Source organism: Lissotriton vulgaris, chromosome 2_2 (genome assembly GCF_964263255.1).
Source record: "Lissotriton vulgaris chromosome 2_2, aLisVul1.2, whole genome shotgun sequence".
NCBI classification, from domain to species: domain Eukaryota; kingdom Metazoa; phylum Chordata; class Amphibia; order Caudata; family Salamandridae; genus Lissotriton; species Lissotriton vulgaris.
The window spans coordinates 111,093,671-111,112,490 of record NC_141688.1 but is presented as its reverse complement, the minus strand read 5'-3'; the positions used below and the strand labels follow the sequence as shown (position 1 = coordinate 111,112,490).

Below are 18,820 nucleotides of genomic sequence, written 5' to 3'. Positions count from 1 at the left end.
CATGAATATCTCCAACCCTGTGGTTGTATATTTGTGGAAGAACTGTTCTTTTGTTAGAAACATCCCGTCTTTGTACAGTTCTCCCCATGTCTCTACCTGAACTTTATCTAGAACTTGTCTACATGCTCCTTCAGAAGTGACTTTCATTACATGATACTGTGGTGGGATCACTATCCCGTTTTTTAGTCTGTGTGGCAATAATCCCTGACAGGGGGGTGGGACCCATGTATCCCATTTGAACTGCTAGATGATTTGATGCCATACTATATTTAAGTATGATGAAAATTTACAATTGTTGTGCTTTTCACTTTCTGTAACCATAATGTTTCTGAACAGTGGCGGCTGGTGAAATTTGAAAGTGGTGAAGGCGTAAAAGTTGGGTATGACTTTTATGTAGCAAGCGATGTGAACAAGCTCAATGGACAAACGTGGGGTCCAGGGGGGTCGTCCGTCCAAGAAAAAATAGAATTAATATTGGCAAATGGTGCAATTAAAGCAAATTCATTTTGTGATAAAGCCAGGCTTATAAATCTGTGGGAACGCTTAGACTTGAAATATTAAACACATTAAAAACTTCTCCATATCGTATTGCATTTATACGTTTAACAGTTACTGAAATGTGCAAATTGTACTGCACAACAACTTCAGTCCTTTAAGGTGTGTGCTTGCCCCCGTGTCTTGCACTGCATGCAGCATCAACTTTGGAAGAAAATGCCCCAACCAGGCTTCTGGAATGACCCAAAACATCTCCTTCTGCCTTGTAAATATGTTGACATCTTTGTACCCCCTTCACAACTATTTCCACAGAATTTCAATTGCAATTGGAATGAATAACCATTGTTCTGTGTGCTCTGTAGAGAAGCCAAACCACTGACAGACACTTTACTTTGGCTTCAGCCTCAGAGTCCGAGCTTTCAATCAAAGCCCCTCATAAATATCTGGCATGGCTCCAAGTATGCACTATGCAGGAGGAGTAATAAGATGTCTGAGAAAAATACAGCAACTCAACAGGATAATATAGCTAACACTCTTGGGGAATGCAAGATTAGGTACAACATGTGAAATAACAGAGAACTAAATCGCAGACATGCATTGCCTTAACGTTTTTAACATTAATGTTTTGTAAATCAATCCATGTTTTTGGCATTAATGTTAAGGGCATGAAGATAGGGTCAGTTTTATTGCCATGCAGCAGATAGCCGTACATATTTAGTGTGCTGCACGAAGGGTAGGATCATCTTCCACCTGCTGCACAGGCTCCAGGGTGCGCTGGTGAAAGACTTCCACTGCTTTGGGAACCCCAGGCTCATTCCAGAATATTAGTCCACACGACGAGAACCGGGCTTTAGTAAGAAGTTGCTAACCCAGGGTAAAGGCCTCATGCCTCGGCGGGCTAGCGACGAACACAGTACTTTTCACCTCGAGGTTGCCAACATTCACTCCTGTCCTTTTGATGTGCTCGCAGTTCAATGTGCAGAAAAAACACACAGTACTAATGGGTAGGATTTCGAGCTCATTTCAGTGCTGTTAAGCATCACACCTTTTCCACTGACAACAAAGAAGGTGGTTGTTTTTTTGTGTAAATAACGCAAGCTGCAAAATGGATTATGTGTAGAAAGTTGTGTGAATGTTGTCGCTCAAGAAAGTTGGACACTGGAACCTGACTTCGTCCCCAGCAGTACTGCCCAATGAACCATGCTTGAGGTGGAGTCAGACGTCATGCTCTTTCAATCTTTGCCTTCTTTGCTGAGACTCCATCAACGGTGCCACTGTGAAACAGTTGCCATTATTTTTTGCGGGGGCAAAAAGAGGACACTGGCCTGCATTATACTGCGGCATTTGTACAGCTGGTATAATACCCTTAAATCAGGCCTACTAGGGACTACAGAGACAGATACTTCCAGCTCTTTCTGAGGTGTGTGGATTTCAAGGAGTTTAGAAGATAGACTGCTGGCACCAACCTTTCGAGGCTGGCTGCTCCCCCCGGACAGCTTAGAGCTGCCAACTCAAGCGCCGACACTGGAGGCGTTGCTCCGGATATATTGATATTTTATATGGCACCCACCGCAAACTGAATTTTGATTTGCTCCTTTTTTCATGGGTATTACTAGCAAGCAAAATAAATCCTCTTTTGGCCCTGTCCAGTTTCATATGTGACTAAAGGATTTCTGCACCCTGCACTGGACCCACTTGGTTGTGTTTCTGCATGGAATCGAGACCAGAGATATGCTTGATTCTTAATCACTACGTCATCCAGTGGGGTTAATAAAATGCTTCTGGTCAGCGATATCTGGAGATACAACTCGATGGTGCACCATGACACAGGTTAAGTATTGTGGTCTCAGTGGAATGCTGATTTCCCCACAAGGGGCAATTTTGGCAAAATGAAACTAAAACACCATGCATCTCAGCCAATGAACACTGCTCTCATGCTGTGTATAATAGTAACAGCATAAGAGCAGTGCGAGTATTGGCTGGGACAGTTGACCACAGCACTCCATCTGAGACTGATGGGACTGTGTTATTTGTCCAGCTCGCTGACAGCTCTGTCTACGGAAGCCATAAACTGTGCATGTCAGGTTGGCCATAAGCAAAGTACCGGCCAACCGGACATGCGCAGTTCAGTCAAACAGCCCTAGCTGCCGGTCGGCAACAAAGCCACGCCTACTACTGTCTGCCGGGAGAGGCAGCTCCGTGTGGTGGCATACATACAGTTTGTATGTATGGTTTGATGCTTTGCATTTAAGTAATGTAATGGCTGCAGTTAGGGATTCAATGCCCCTATGTAGAAACCACCGCTGTTTCTGAAGATAATCAAAAGAAAAAGACGAATCGCCTATAGGTGTGTTTATCGATAAAAACGTGCATAAATATGATTGTTAATATAAAATTGCATCCATTTATTTTCATGTAGTGCTGGATATCATGTTTTTCTGTTTCTCTTTGGGAAAGCTATATAGTAATTTGTAACTTGTAAGACCAAAACCATGCAGTGAGAAATACATAATGTGTGCATGAACGGATAGCAATCTATTTTGTGAATTAAAAATGTGATGTTGCCTCACCTTGTTCTGGAATTATTATAAAATCAGACTCCAACTGTTTCATTAAGCCTGGTACAGTGCTTCTGGCTTCAGGGTATTTCACATCAAAGCTTAAGGAAATCTAAAAGGTGCAGGTTCCAGTAGCAGGTGTTCCAGTGAACACCCAGATCAAAGGGCTGTGCCATACTTAGAATATTTATTCTAATCTATTCCGCTTAAGATCAGAAAAAAAAACAACATTAGATTGTTGTAAAGAGAAGTTATGATCTAGCAAACATCTCAATGCCCTATGATAATGACATAATAGAATCGTGGGCTTATTATGTTTTTTATCCACTGATTAATAGTTGTGGCTGCAAATAAAAAGCGGGTGGTGTAGAGAGACCCTGGGGAAATGGTCAGAGAAAAGGGCGAAGCCACAACTTGTGTAGAAGGTGCAGTGGCACCGGGCCTAGAGCTTTGAGGGGCCCATGGATCCCTGACAATTGCTGTATTTTACTACCCCAACAGCAGTCAAAGGGGCTATTTTCTCTCTTTGTACCAGGGCCTATTGCATCCTTGCTACGTTACTGCCGGAGACAGCGTCCTTTAGAGGAAACTGGGCGAGGGCGGGAGGTTCCCGACAGAGGTTCTGAAGGCTGAGGGTACAAGAAGGGCCAAAAGCAAGATAATAAGAGCTTTTCATACGGCACCTGCTGTGGGGCTGTTTGTAACACTTTTGAATTTCATTTTACTTCATGATATGGTCTTGTTTTGAGCTTTAAATCGTAATTGTAAAGTGCTGAGCACATATACCATTACATCCTTAGACACATTAAGTAATGCAATATGTTCCTACTCTGACTGACTGTTCCCAGAAGAGGTTTTATAGTATAGTGATGCTGAATACACACCTGTCACACAATAGCCCCAATGTGTTTCGTTGCTACTAGCGTGCCGCTTAGTTGACCATTCTCCATTGCTCCCGTTAGCCGGCCATTCAAAACGTCCACATTATCAAAGGGAACATTTGTTTAGTCAAACAAATCCAAAGAAGTCCTCGTGGGATTCAACCTACTACCTCATTTCTCCTTATAGGAAATATGATAGCCTTGTAAATCTGTCCCAAGTGTAAGTTAATACACAATTACGAATTAAATGGATTTCCCCATGTAATGCAGAATGTCTCTGTGCTTAAAATTATTTTATAATAAAAAAAAAGTATGGTGGACATCGGAGCACCATAATGAACCAGAATTGTTAGTAGGGAAGGCAGAAAGGAATTTGGGGTTACAAGGGTGGAGGAGTGAACAGTTTGTGAAGTAGTAAGATCACAGTGTAGTTGGTGGTGGAGAGAACCAGATCTAGGCTGGGGCTGAGGAGGTTTTCACTTGAATTAACTATAGGTTTTTAATGAATTGGAAGATGGCGAGGAAGGGTGATTGGGTGACAGCAGTAGGACGGGACATGATGAGGTGAAACTGCGATGGGTTAGAATTTTTCTAGAGCAAGTCTGTGAAAAAAGAAATAGTCTTAGAAAGTCTACGGAGAGGAATGGATAGGTGGGGGTTACATGCATATTTCATTTTCATGTCTATTTACATCAAGTAATGTTGCAGGCTTCTTTGGAGATGTGAGTAGCCAGGGTATAGACCAAAAGAAATCACAGTGGGAAGAGGGTACCCACTGCTGGACCTTTTTAAGAGCTGGCAGGGTCTCGGTACTGAGCCACAGCAAGTAGACTGTTCCGTACTGGGGGAAACTGTAGGGAATAAAGTTCAGGGAATATTTTGACGCTTATGATCTACAAGATCTGTGTAGTCATGCATAATGATAAAGACTTTGTCATTATGTGTAACTGCAGAGCCCTTGTGAACGTACAATAGCCGTGGAATTTCAGCTCCCCATTTTTATAATGATATTCTACTGATCTAAAGTTAGAACATTACAAGGGCAATGCAAGTAGGGCAGATTACAATGTCTTAAAATCACAAATTCGTACATAGCTTTAATATTATAGTGCCAGAAGTACTTGCACACTTGCCTTGAGTGAGCAGTAAAATTAGCCTCTCTGCTGGTTGGCTTCGGTGCATAAAACCCTACAAAACTGTTCTGTAAATGGGAAACATTATCGGTGAATGGCTGAAGCCTTCACCATCAGCATAGCACCAGTTCCTCTCAAATGCTTCCCCGTTGCAAGGTAAAGCCAGTTTGAGCACTTTCCCTTTAATAGAGCTCTGTAAAGAAAAGCTAAGCCAAAATCATTATCTCTTCAGTGATGAAGTCCGGATTCAAGGTTGTGACCACCTTTGGCAACCGGGCACTCTGTCTGCAATGTCGTTCTGGCTCTAATATTTTCTCTGAGCATGCGCAGAGGCCTATAAGCACCAACCCTTTCCAGATCACAACCTCAAATTCTCTCCAATATGCTCTCCTGGAACATGGGGTTCTCTAAATATTACCACCAGGTCCGGGATCCAACCTTGTGACATATTGTTTTTTGGGCAAATGTTTGCTGAATGTTTAGGAGCGCCTTCCAGGCTCTGTGAATTATGCTTACAGATACTTTAGTTTGTGTTTGCATTAAAACAACAGATTCACCTAAATTGTATTTTATTACAAACCTGTTTGCATCACAATAATAATGTAATAATGTAATGACTACTTTATAATAATAACTAAAAAATGTTCACTTAAATAACATCCCTTGGAATTAAATGATCTTAAATTATACTATTTTGCTAACTGCGGATTTTAACAGTTCAATAGCAATCTTTCTTATTCAATTTCTATTCAATTTTCAGAGATTGTAAAGTTTTTTCTACTGAAATATACCCTTAGAATCCCATATACGTTTCAGGCACCAATGTCCTGGTTTTCATCCTGGAACTCCTATGTGACTTACAATATCCTTATACATGACACTCATGTGTAATTTATCCCATGGATGGTGCAAAAGTCACATTTATCAGCCAGTGCTTGAATCATCAGTGGTTATGATCACCAAAAGTAAGGTAGTGGATTAACCAGCCACTGAAGGCAGCGGTATTACAGTTATCCCACACTGGACACAAATAGTGTACTTATCCTGAAGAACTTCTTCTCCAGTATTATTGACAATTATATGTTAATTGCCGAAGAGCTCCTTTAATAGTAATATTAGTAAGGAGAATAATAATAATAATAGGGTATCCCTAAGTTTGATAACAAATGTCTTACCGCTTATGCCAAAAATACCACAGAAACACAAATAATATGGTATTGACAAAAAATTATACATTTGGCCTTCTTATGTATGTTAGTTAAATGTATTTGTTAATTCACAAACGTGTACGTTGGCACCTATTCAAAGCATGCTTAACTTATTGATCTGCTTACATCTCCTTTGGAAATTGTTTGAGTAAAAAATAAGGGACTAGCTCCAATTTATGTAACCCTGCTCATGTTTACATTACTTATGTGTACCTTACTTATCTGTAGTGCTAGAATGTTTAAACAATTACTTTCTGCAAATAAATCATGTGTCCCCTGTAAGCCACTCTTTACAGCACAACACAATTTTGAGATGATTGATCCTCTTCCCTGCACTTTCCACCCCACCTATACCTTATTAATTTAGGAATTACCATAAGTGTTCCAAGTCTACTTTAATAGCAGGCGATACGGGCCGGGCGGTGAACTCTGTTCACCTGTCACTCCCCTTTTGGACCCTGTTACCGTTGTCCCCGATGGAAAGGATTTATATCTCGAAAATGCTCATACTCCCTTGACGTCTTTATACTTCATAGCCATTCTGGTGGTTCTGAACAAATCTCTCTTCAGTGACCTGCAGCAATTACTTAATTGCTGGTGTGGAGTGACGGTAGGTGTTGGGTTGCACTCAGTAATTTATATGCCCTGCTGGAGGAGGGTGGCCCCGGGGCGTCTAACTATGAGTGGTATTATGCTTCAGCACCACTGCAATGGCCGATGCGCTAGTTGTGCCAGTTGCTGACGGTGAGATATTGGAGGAACTAGCAGGGCAATCTCTTCTGCACTGGATACTGGACACTACTCCACCTTTGAGTGGCTGCGTGGTGCTGGAGGCAGTAGGACAACACCTTATGCCTGAGACTTCCTATTTGGATAATCCCAAAATGTACTTCAATTCACACATTGTATAGGACAGGAGGTTGGACGGAGGTGGGAGACAGGTCTGGGCGGATCTGATGATGACCGGTAAACTGAGAACCTTTGACAACTTGACAAACACATACTACCTGGGAAAAAGGGAACATTTCTGTTACAATCAGCCCTGAAAAGAGTGATTGTGTCCTGTAGGAAACAGATCAGAATGTGGCTCCATGGTGGCACCACTAGAGGTGATATTGTCCAATGGGGGAACTACAAAGGCCATACAGTATATTTACATGGCATTCCAGCAACATTATTTTAAAGGGACTTCGGGACACAGTGTGGGTCTGAGCATTGGACACTGACATATAGGATAAGACCTGGGCCCAATGCTTACACTCCGTCAAACAGGTTTAGAAGAATACAAGATTTAGACCTGTCCAATGTTATTACGTCTAGCACACTTATCTGACCCAGGAGAGAATTCGGACAATGTATCAGGGAGCAAGAACCTCATGCCCTCGATGCATGGCTGACACCACAGACTATATGCACATGGTGTGGTCCTGTCCGACGATATCCCAGTTTTGGTCACAGGTAGTACAATGCATATCAGAGGTGAATGCCTACAGCCTCCCGCTGGACCCCGTCCCTTGCTTGTTAGAAGTGATATCTGTTAATACGAGACAAAGGGCTTTGTGCGCTTCCAAAGTCAGGCTTTGATTTTGACGAAAAATATATATAGCCATGAATTGGAAATCTGATGTAGTGCCACTCTTGAACCTATGGTGCACTGAGAACGTCTAGTGGACTAGGGCGGAGATGGCTGTTTGCACTGCTCTACAGTACAGGGGAGTCGGGACGGATTCTTTGGGACTCTGGGACTAAATATAGTGGCAATATATCTGCTACCTACAGAAGCAACAGCCCGCTCTTGAAGTTGCTGGTTGCAGGACTACACTGTACATATGGCCTTAATGTAACACATTGCAGTGGTTAATTTGTAAAAGAAAATAAGTGCTGGGGCTCTCATCAGGAGCCAGCTTGCACCAGCCCATTTCACCAGTTAGCGCAGCCTAAAACAGAACCATGAAAGTGTCGGCGTCGGCTCAACATCCTGCGATTCTGGGCAAATCACTTAATCTCACCGTAAATAATTGTGTCCTTAATTGTTGCTCATGTAAAGCGCCGATGTTGATGATTAAGTTCCAGTGCTGAGCACCCGAAACCACAGGCTCAGTTTAAGCACTGACACATTGTTCCCTTACTGTCTGAATAGGACACCGACATCTGATACTTATTTGTCACAGCATGTGAAAGGTTGTATGACGTTGCAATGCATGCTTTTACCCCGCATGCTGTTACAACGCAAGTTTTTACAATGACTTGCTGTTGGTGGTGGGCTGCAGTTTGGAATAGTATAATTTACTACTCCAACTCCAGTCTGTGCAACAGTAGGGAAGGTGTTGGAGTTAAATCAAACACCTTATACCCCTAGAGCAAGCCCTTTTGTTGTAATGGCATGTGGGGTAAAAGCATGCGTTGTAACAGTTGTTTCCCTTAAACAAAGTGTTGCAAGTCTACTTGTTGAGAATACACCCAAAATAATGAATGAATAATGAATTAGCAAAATGAGTACTGAATGTCCTTGACCACTCCTCTCTCACTCCATTTGTTTATGCATTTTATTGCCCGTCCTTTCAACGTACAACGTATAACTCAGTAAATTACACAGTACTTGAATAAGCTAGGCATTAGTTTCCCCATGCTTAAGTGGTGACTCGCCGGTAAGTTGTGGATGTTACAACTTTTCTTGAGGAAGACACAGTCACAGAGAAATCTTTGAGAACTGGTTCATAGTCTCAGTGTCTAACTAGCCCAAAGCATGTCTCAAATTCCCCTGTCTAATGAGAGTGCTCTCTGATGGTTCCATCAAAGACCTATACACATCTAGTTTAGATTCGAACCTCAAAAAGCAGGGCAATGGTGAAGGAAAGAGAGTTTGGGTGAACTCCTAAAGGGAGGTGGAAGAAGAGGGTAGATGAGCATTGCAATTAGGGGAGAAAAAGAGAACAAGCATTTACAATGCAATGGTTTTGCCTTTGTTAAAGTTAGAGCTATTGGCATTGCTCTTGACATTATTTTTATTTATGTTTTTTTAACATAAATAAATGGCATTGTCATTTACAATGCCACTAGCTTTATCTCTCGCAAATGACACACACAAACACACACAGAGCCCCACCACACACACACCCACACAGAGCCCCCCCCACACACAGCCACACAGAGCCCCCCACACACACAGCCACACAAAGCTCCCCCCACACACAGCCGCACAGAGCCCCCCACACACACAGCCACACAAAGCTCCCCCCACACACAGCCACAAAGAGCCCTCCACACACCCACACAGAGCCTTCCACACACACCCACACAGCACAAGCAGGCAACAGGGGCACACGGAGGCACAAGCAGGCAACAGGGGCACACGGAGGCACAAGCAGGCAACAGGGGCACACAGAGGTACAAGCAGGCAACAGGGGCACCCGGAGGCACAAGCAGGCAACAGGGGCACACGGAGGCACAAGCAGGCAACATGGGCACACGGAGGCACAAGCAGGCAACAGGGGCACACGGAGGCACAAGCAGGCAACAGGGGCACGAAAACTGAGGCACAAGCAGGCAACAGGGGCATGAAAACTGAGGCACAAGCAGGCTACAGGGGCACGAAAACTGAGGCACAAGCAGGCGACAGGGGCATGAAAACGGAGGCACAAGCAGGCAACAGGGGCACACGGAGGCACAAGCAGGCAACAGGGGCACACGGAGGCACAAGCAGGCAACAGGGGCACACGGAGGCACAATCAGGCAACAGGGTCACGAAAACAAGCACAAGCAGGCAAAAGGGTCACAAGCAGGAATTGTAATTTAGACGGGGCTGAAGTGGAGAACGGTCAGTAGGGAAGTAGTGCGGCTGGTGCAGTGGTACCAGGCCGAAAGGTGAGAGGGGCTGTCTGCACCCCAGTTTGGACAGTTTCCACTACCTAACAGGGATTGGTGGGAGGGGGGCGTACTTCTTGCTTGCTTTAGGGCTGTTACTTCGGGGACGCAGTGCACACTCTTGCCTGCTGCCTGCTGCCACCGGGACACGACAACAGGCAGGGAGAGGACAGGCTGGAAGACGGCAGGGAGGGGACAGGCTGGGAGAGGGCAGGGAGGGGACAGGCTGGGAGATGGCAGGCTGGGAGAGGGCAGGGAGGGGACAGGCTGGGAGAGGGCAGGTTGGGAGAGGGCAGGCTGGGAGAGGGCAGGTTGGGAGAGGGAAGGTTGGAAGTGGACAAGCTGGGAGAGGACAGGCTGGGAAAGGTCATGGAGGGGACAGGCTGGGAGAGGGCAGGCTGGAAGTGGACAGGCTGGAAGACGTCAGGCTGGGAAAGGGCAGGGAGGGGACAGGCTGGGAGAGGGCAGGCTGGGAGTGGGCAGGCTGGGAGTGGGCAGGCCGCGAGAGGACAGGCTGGGAGAGGGCAGGCTGGGAGAGGGCAGGCTGGGAGAGGACAGGCTGCGAGAGGGCAGGCTGCGAGAGGACAGGCTGTGAGAGGACAGGCTGTGAGAGGACAGGCTGCGAGAGGACAGGCTGCGAGAGGGCAGGCTGCGAGAAGGCAGGCTGCGAGAGGGCAGGCTGCGAGAGGACAGGCTGCGCACACACCACCTCCTGTAAGCCCATGTGTTCTCATTAAAATAACTTTCAATGTGAGTGGATCCATTTACAAGTGCAAATTTGCATCTTGTGACTCAGTGAAGTTTAACAAGTATTGATCGGCAGCCATCCAAACGCACCACTGTTTCCAGTTAAGACTCATTCTCTCTGCATAGATGGTTTCTCCTGTTTTGCAACCAAATTGATATAGCGATTCCGGGTTGAATGGGAGTTGTGTCCTATCAGTGTCCATCATGTTGTTGTTTTTTGGCACATCTTGTCCAAAGATATATCTTTCTTCAGGCAGGAACGTCTGCTTTGTGTCCAAGTTGACTGTCATGCTGTTTTAATCAGTGGCTCCAGATATATCAGATCTGCATGACTTAGAAATTGCCTGTTGGTGTTTTATATTATACAGCCATTCACTGTTTACAGGTTTGCACGTACCACTTTAGGGTTTTTTGTATTTGTCGCACAGAACCTGAAAGACTTAGAATTTCACAAAGTCTATTTTTGTTTCGTCTGCAGAAAACGACTCTCAATCCGGGAAGCCCTTTCTCACCCATGGATCACGGTAAGCGTTATTGTGAGGACACAAACTTGCTGCTTTCTGATTTCTGTCTTGCCTTTGTTTTTGCTGTTTCTCTTTGTTTGATTTATATAATGCATGTTGTGGGGTGTGCATTACACTAGGACCAAGACATTTGCAAATCCAGACCCGTATTATAACTTTGAACTACTACCAGAAAATGTTTTAATCTGTGTTGGACTAACGGCTTGTTGGCGGCCATTTTAATTATAAACGTTTATTGTTTTCGTGTGTTTGTTTGATTCACATGCTGTATTATAATACCCTCCTTATTAGAAATCACATTTTGATGTGCGTGGCATGTCTAATAAGGGATTTTGTAACGATTGTGACCAACATTTTCATGTAACATTTTGGGATGGATCCAATTGTATTAACAATAACTGGTTTTACCTACAGCAACACTGTAGGTAAATACTTAAATGGAAATTTGGAGTGTGTACTAACTTACACGCTTACGATTGGTATTTGGAGGATAAGCAGCGCATAGTCGCAGCTTGTACTTACATTTGCCATATATAAGCGTTCCCTACTGATCACGTTAATTTGGATAACAATGCATGAATACAGCGGCAGAGAAGCAAAGCGGTGCCAGGTCCTTTAAACAGCAGCTCGCTGTGCACCCCTGTCCAAGCATGGAGTTGAGTTTGTGCTAACGCGATCGCTTATCGACACTGTGAATAATAACCTATTCTTCTGTCTGAAGACTCATCAGTCAAAAGAAGAAACCAAAGTCACTGAAAGTAAAAGGTTTGTGCAAAGACAGCTAAAGATCAAGCGATTGAAGGAGTACACCATCAAAAGCCACTCAAGCATGCCCCCCAACAACACCTACATCAACTTTGAACGGTTTGCCCATGTGGTGGAAGACATAACCCAGATGGAATCAAGCTTCGGGATGCTTGCCGTGTCTCACGACTCCTTGCAGGAAGATATTGATGCTTTGATTTCAATATATAACGAGAAGGAAGCCTGGTACAAAGAGGAGAATGAGAACGTCCGGCATGAGCTATCGCAACTCCGGTATGAATTCCGTAAAGTGGAGTCAATGAAGAAACATCTGCAAGATGACATCACGACTGTGGGTTCGAACGTCACAAATGTTACTGCAAAGTACACTGAGCTGAATTCCCAGTTCGAATCTCTAGGTAAAGAGATCGCTGAAGAACTCAAGTTTGTCCAGGATGTCATGAATGGCTTCCACGTGGAGGACGGGCAAGGGGGAGGCCTGAATGGAAGCTTTGCATCCGTATTTAACAAGGATGGCAGTCAGTCTATCATGGATCTTCTAAATAGATCCTGCAGTGAAGAATTTCTTGCAGGCTTGAACCTCGAGGTGACCGAAGCAAGCCCTTAAGAGCAGGGACTGATCAGGCTACAGAAGCACATTCATCATGTGTGTCCCTGTGCTTCGCATGTAGGGGTTTATTTAAGGTAACATACCTAGAGAAGGTAACAATAAAGCAACTGTACTAAATCTTCATTTAGAAAAGGTGCTCAAACCAGCAAAACATGATTTTCATAAATTTCTCTTTGTTTTTGTAAGCATGGTATCAGTGTCAGGATAAGGCGGTGATACCCTACCGGTGCCAATAGCCCCTGCAGTACATATGCATGCAGTCGGCCTGATCTTACCGGGAGCACTTTTGTCCACCAAGATCCCCTACTTTAACCTAAAGGTGAAGATCTCTTATTTTAAACTATCTAAAGGCCGAACAATTGCCCTAGGGTGTCCTTTAAACCATACTAAACTCAGTTATCAACCTTGAATACTTTGGCCAAATGAAGAATTTTTTCTAAAACATAATTTTCTGAAATATTATGCCCTGCAACAAAAAGTGGAAGTTTGAACATATAAGCACAATTCACTGGAACAGAAGCCTGTCCTTTCTTTAAAAAAAATCAAATTTTTTGTCCTGAAATGCCTCTTTCATTTTTAGTACATATACGTTTGTTCCCCAAACAGCAGCTTGTCATTGTCACCAATCACTCACATATATTACTCTCACACATAGAGAGAGTCTGTCTTTCATGTCATGTAAGTTTAGCATAAAATACTAGGGATGTGCATCATGTGATAGGCATTTTAACCACCACTATTCAAGGGATAATTAGAATGATGATAGGAATGGCCACAAGTAAGTCGAGGATGAGCACTACTGTGAGAGTGTCACCGTTACGTAGCGTACAGCCACAATTCTATCAAGAATGCCCACAATATATTAAGGAAGAGCCACTATTATGTTAGAGGATGTGGTCAAAAGTGCCCACGTTATGTCAAGGATGGACCACTAATTTGTCAGGGACTCAAAATCTTTGCTGAGATGCCCCAGATGGGCCACCATTATGCCAAGGACAGTCAAAATGTTGCCAAGAAGTATCAAAATATATCATGTATGGGCTATTGGCGTGCCATGGATAGCGATGCTATCACACTCAGTGTGAGGGATGATCCAGTATTTACACCAGGGAAAGCGAGAATGTTTCTAAGAATGCTCTCTTTATGTCAACAGACATAAAGTGAGTCACTCACTTTATGTCAGAATGTTACCAGTCATGCAAACAGTATTGTGTTGTATTGTAATTGCATGTAAATAGCACTTACTACCCATAATGGAGGGTCAAAGCGCTTTTTCGCCAAGTAGCACGCTACTCTGGAAGCCATAAAGGATTAGTGTTGTATTAGTATAGTGAAATATGAAAGTAATTTGAGTTCTGGATAGGTTAGTCAGTTATTTGGATTCAGAAGGATAGCGGAAGAATAGAAGAGGGAAAAAAGGTTTGAATTTATATAGCGCTTGTTACCCCTGATGGGGTGTTGAAGCGCTTTTTCAGCTAGTAGCACGCTACTCCGGAACCCATAAAGGATTAGTGTTGAATTAGTATTGTGAAATATGAAAGTAATTGTATGTCAAGAACTTTCCATGGTTATGGCAGAGATAGCTAGAATGTTGCCAAGAAAGCCATCTATATGTCCAGAATGGGACACTGTTATGCCAGGTGTGGTCAGCATTTTTTTTTTTTAACTTCATTTTTATTGCATCACCAATATAAATGTACAGACAATATACTTAGCATTAACAACACATCATGTACAGTCTTAGTTAGATCCAGTCGATCGCCGGCAGGGGGTTTCATCTCGAGCTTGGTGCGGGTGACCTCAACCCTGCCCATTTCTTGTGGCTCCTTACAGTGTCCGACCGCTTCATCAAGCAAATAACCCTGGGACGCTTTTGTGGTTTTCTCCCCTCCCCCTCCCCAAATTTCGGTACCCCAATTCCCCTCCAAAACAGCCTCCTACCCACCCACCCCCGTGGTCGCTCTGCGCTGGGTTAACAGTGTAAAAGCGTCTGGTGTGTTGCAGGAGGAAGTAAACTTTCGCTAAGGTGTGTTCTCCTGTGTAGTGTTAGGGTCTGCTCCAGCTAGTGCACTCTCGCCATCCTGCCCCTCATCGTCCACATCCCGGAGTGCCTGCACCATCACCTCCCATGCCGTCGCCCTCTCCAGCGCCTTCTCATCATTCAACCTCCAGGCCAACTGGTATCGTAGGGTACTTTCACACGCGGCCCATCTCAGACATTCTCCATACCATCTTTTATACGTGGGCCCCACTCTGGACTTCCAGTTTCTCGTGATCTCCCGCTTGGCCAGGATGAGCCCTAAGTCTATAAATTTACTAGTCATCTTAGTCCTAGGTGTATGCGGGAACCAATGTAGGACGCCAACCGCTTTAGTAAACTGGATATCCCTGTCTGTCGCTGCGTTAAGGGCCCGCCCAACTTCCTGCCAATAATCTCCCAAGGAGGGGCAATCCCACAGCATATGGCACAAATCCGCCCCAGCTGTGTTACATCTGGGGCAAGCAGCGTCAGTCGCCCCAAAATACTGTTGGATTTTCCCAGGGGTGAGGTATGCCCTGTGAATTACATAAAAGTGAATCAATTGGAACCTGGCGTTCCTCGAGCTCTTCCTTGCCCGTCTTAGCAACTGGCCCCAGGTCGTGTCTGGTATCTCCACTTGGAGGTCCAGCTCCCACTTGGCCTTCAGGGCTGCCAAAGGTTGCAAGGCCTCCCGCTGCATCCTGGAGTAGAGGCACGTGACAGCCTTAAAGGTTCCCGCCGCCATCATGGCGTACTGGCAGGCCATCGAGGTGCCAGGTTCCTGCAGCCCTTCCCCCCAGTGGGCTCGCATAGCGCCCGTGACTGCTGCGTGCAGCAAGTAGTCGCCCCTCGGAAGGTCAAATCGCTCCTGCAGGTCCCGAAACGGCAGCAACACCCCATCTTCGTAGAGGTCACCCAGCATTAGTATTCCCGCCTCCTCCCATCCCAGCAAGCGCGACCAGTCACCCCATGTGGGAGGGCGGTGACCATCCCCAGCGGAATTTCGGGGGCATACATACGGCGGACACCCGCCCGCTTACGGGCCCGGTCCCAGGAGAGCCGGAACGTCTGCTCCTCGACCGTCAGATCTCCCACCCGGAGTTTCTGGTGCAGCGTAATATATGCCAGAACGTGTCGCGGGGTGCCTTCTACTCTCGCGTCCTCGGGGCCTCTATACACTCTCGCCACCTCCTGAGTAAAGGTCTGCAGCTGCGCAGCTAGGTAATACCCTTCAAAATCCGGCACTGCCATACCTCCTTCATCTTTAGGGCGCAACAGCGTGTCGAGCGCTATGCGCCTCCTACCCGTACCCCACAAGAACGCTATGACCAATGACCTCAGGCGTTTGAAAACCGAGCTCGGTACCCACACCGGTAGTGTCCTAAAATAATACAAAAGCCTGGGCAGGGCTATCATTTTAAGCAGGGAAATTCTACCAGCTAGGGAGAGCGGCAGGGTTGCCCAGAAGTCCATGGACCCCCGCAGGGCGTTAATACAGCGAGTGATGTTACCATCCAGCAGGTCGGACGGGGCGTGGTAAACATAGACCCCCAAATAATGCAGACAGCGCGGCTCCCACCGGAGTTCCTGAGCAGTGAGTGGGCATGGTTCTCCCGGCCTCAGGGAAAACAGACAGGATTTAGGCCAGTTGACCCTTAGGCCCGACAACCTACCGAATCGTCCCAGTAGCTGTCGCGCCCCCTGAAGCTCGGGGCCCGCGTCGGCCAAAAACATCAGCAAGTCATCCGCGTACAGGGAGATGAAGTGCGGTCTCCCCCTAAATGACAAACCTGCGTAGTGGCGGCCCAGTCTGGCTTCCGCAGCGAAGGGTTCCATCGCCAACGCGAATAAGAGCGGGGATAGGGAACAGCCCTGTCTAGTGCCACGCCTAATCGGGTATTGGTTCGAGATCAGTGTGCCCACTCGGACCCTCGCTACCGCCTCGGTGTAGAGGACCTTGGTCCATTTTATATATCCGTCCCCCAGCCCGAAGCGACGCATCACCTCATATAAGTATCCCCATTCAAGACTGTCAAATGCCTTCTCAATATCAATGGAAAGGACAAATGGGGAGACGGCGTCCGGCCAGTCCGCACCCATCAGTCTCGTGAGTCTACGAATGTTATGGGTGGTGTTGCGTGTCGGTATGAAACCGCACTGGTCACCGTGAACCAGGCCCGTCATATGTACCAGCAGTCTGTTGGCCAGAATTTTACTGAGGATCTTGTAGTCCGTCGTCAACATAGACAACGGACGATACGAGGACAGCGCCGCACTCTCTCTGCCCGGCTTCAAGAGCGGGATCATGAGGGCCTCGCACATGGAGCCCGGGAGTCGGCCCCTCTCCTGCGCCTCGTTGTATACCTCGCGCAGCCGTGGTGCAAGGTACTCTAGGTATTTGCCATAAAATTCGATCGGCAGTCCGTCAAGGCCCGGGGTCTTATTTCTAGCCATCTGTTTTATAGCACAACCTATTTCTCCGAGAGAGATGGGCCGACCTAGTTCTTCTGCCTCCGAGTCCTCCACTCGCGGCAACTGTAATCCGTCCAAGAACTCCTCAAGCTCCTCTGTCCCTCCTGTTCCACCACTCTCATAGAGCCCTTCATAATAAGCACAAAACTTATTCAGGATCCCGGGTTGAGTGTGGCAGGGCTCCTCCCCTGGCTCCTGGATCCCCATGATCGGCACTCCCCCCCGGATTGGGTTAGCAAGCCACGCCAACATTGACCCCGCCTTATCACCTTCCGCATGCGCCCTTGTCATGTACGCCTTGTGGTCGAAGCTTCGCAGCCGCTCCAGCTCTACTGCCAGCCCCTCCCGCGCCCCGCTAAGCCCCTCCTGCAGTTCAGGGTGATTCGGGCGCCTCTTCTCCAGTTCCCTCAGCCGTGTCTCAGCCTTATCTAAGTCATCCAACAAAGTCTTCCGAGCCCCTGCCGTGTGTCCAATACAGTGTCCCCGCACCACCACCTTGAACGCATCCCATTCAACCGCCCTCGTGGAGGCTGAGCCACTGTTCTCCTCAAAATACCTCTCAATACGCTCACTTAGGGCCTCCCTGAACAACAAATCGTCCAGGGTATCAGGTTGCAGGCGCCATGTTGGCACGCAGTTAACAGTCACCATCCATTCCAGAGATAACAACAAGGGGTTGTGGTCCGATATCGTCCTAGCCAAGTATTCCGCCCCTCCCACCGCGGGGAGCACACATGCCGAACAAAGAAACGCATCCAGCCGCACATGCAAATCATGCAGGTGTGAGTGAAAGGAATAGTCCCTAGCGGTGGGGTGCAACGCCCTCCATGCATCCGTGAGGGCCCAGCTCTCCCGCCATTCCAACCTACGCTTAGCGACCCTATGTACTGGGGACGCGCGCAGCGGGGGATGGGACCTATCTAGTAACACATCCTCAACCGAGTTGAAGTCCCCCCCCAAGAGGACCGGCCCTGCCAGGTAACCCGCCAATTTGCCCGAGATGGTAGACAAGAAGGCGGGCAGGTCTACATTAGGAGCATACACATTACAGAGAGATATCACCCTGCCTCTTAGCTTCCCCTCCACCGCCACATATCTGCCCTCAGGGTCCACCAATGACTTTGAGACCTGGAAGGGGACCCCCGCCCGTATCCAAATCAGTGCCCCCCTTGCAAAAGCCGAAAATGTCGTGTAGAATAACTGCCCCCTCCAGCGCCTTTGCAGAGCCGCCCCTTCCTGCTTATTAAGATGTGTCTCCTGCAGGAACGCTACATGAACCCCCCTACGCTTGAGGTACGCCTGGACTTTATGTCTGCGCGCCATGGACTGCATACCCGCACATTCCAGGTCACACATTTCAAAGCCCCAGTGCTAGCCATCTCCCCCTACACAACCGGACCATACAGCAAAGAACAATGTCCGCACAAGTCCCGCGACCACGGGCCCACCCACCCACCCTCTCCAAACAGGAAGCTGAACCCCACCAACAACAACTGCCCCCGAGCAACCCCAACTGCTCGCAACTCCCACCCCCCCAGGACAG

At 46.7% G+C, this 18,820-nt stretch overlaps 1 protein-coding gene across 2 annotated transcripts in view; it reads left to right on the top strand.

The window, feature by feature from the left end:
• Positions 1-18,820, top strand: part of DAPK2 (death associated protein kinase 2) — a 640,584-nt gene that overhangs the window by 571,312 nt on the left and 50,452 nt on the right. Inside the window, exons 9-10 of one of the 2 annotated variants that reach the window (XM_086959403.1) lie at positions 11,365-11,410; positions 12,132-12,915. In XM_086959403.1, coding sequence (XP_086815529.1) covers positions 11,365-11,410; positions 12,132-12,782 — 697 coding nt within the window. In that variant the 3' untranslated portion in view covers positions 12,783-12,915. Of the gene's footprint in view, positions 1-11,364; positions 11,411-12,131; positions 12,916-18,820 lie in introns of those variants that run through there. The other variant, XM_086959404.1, reaches the window with a different exon arrangement.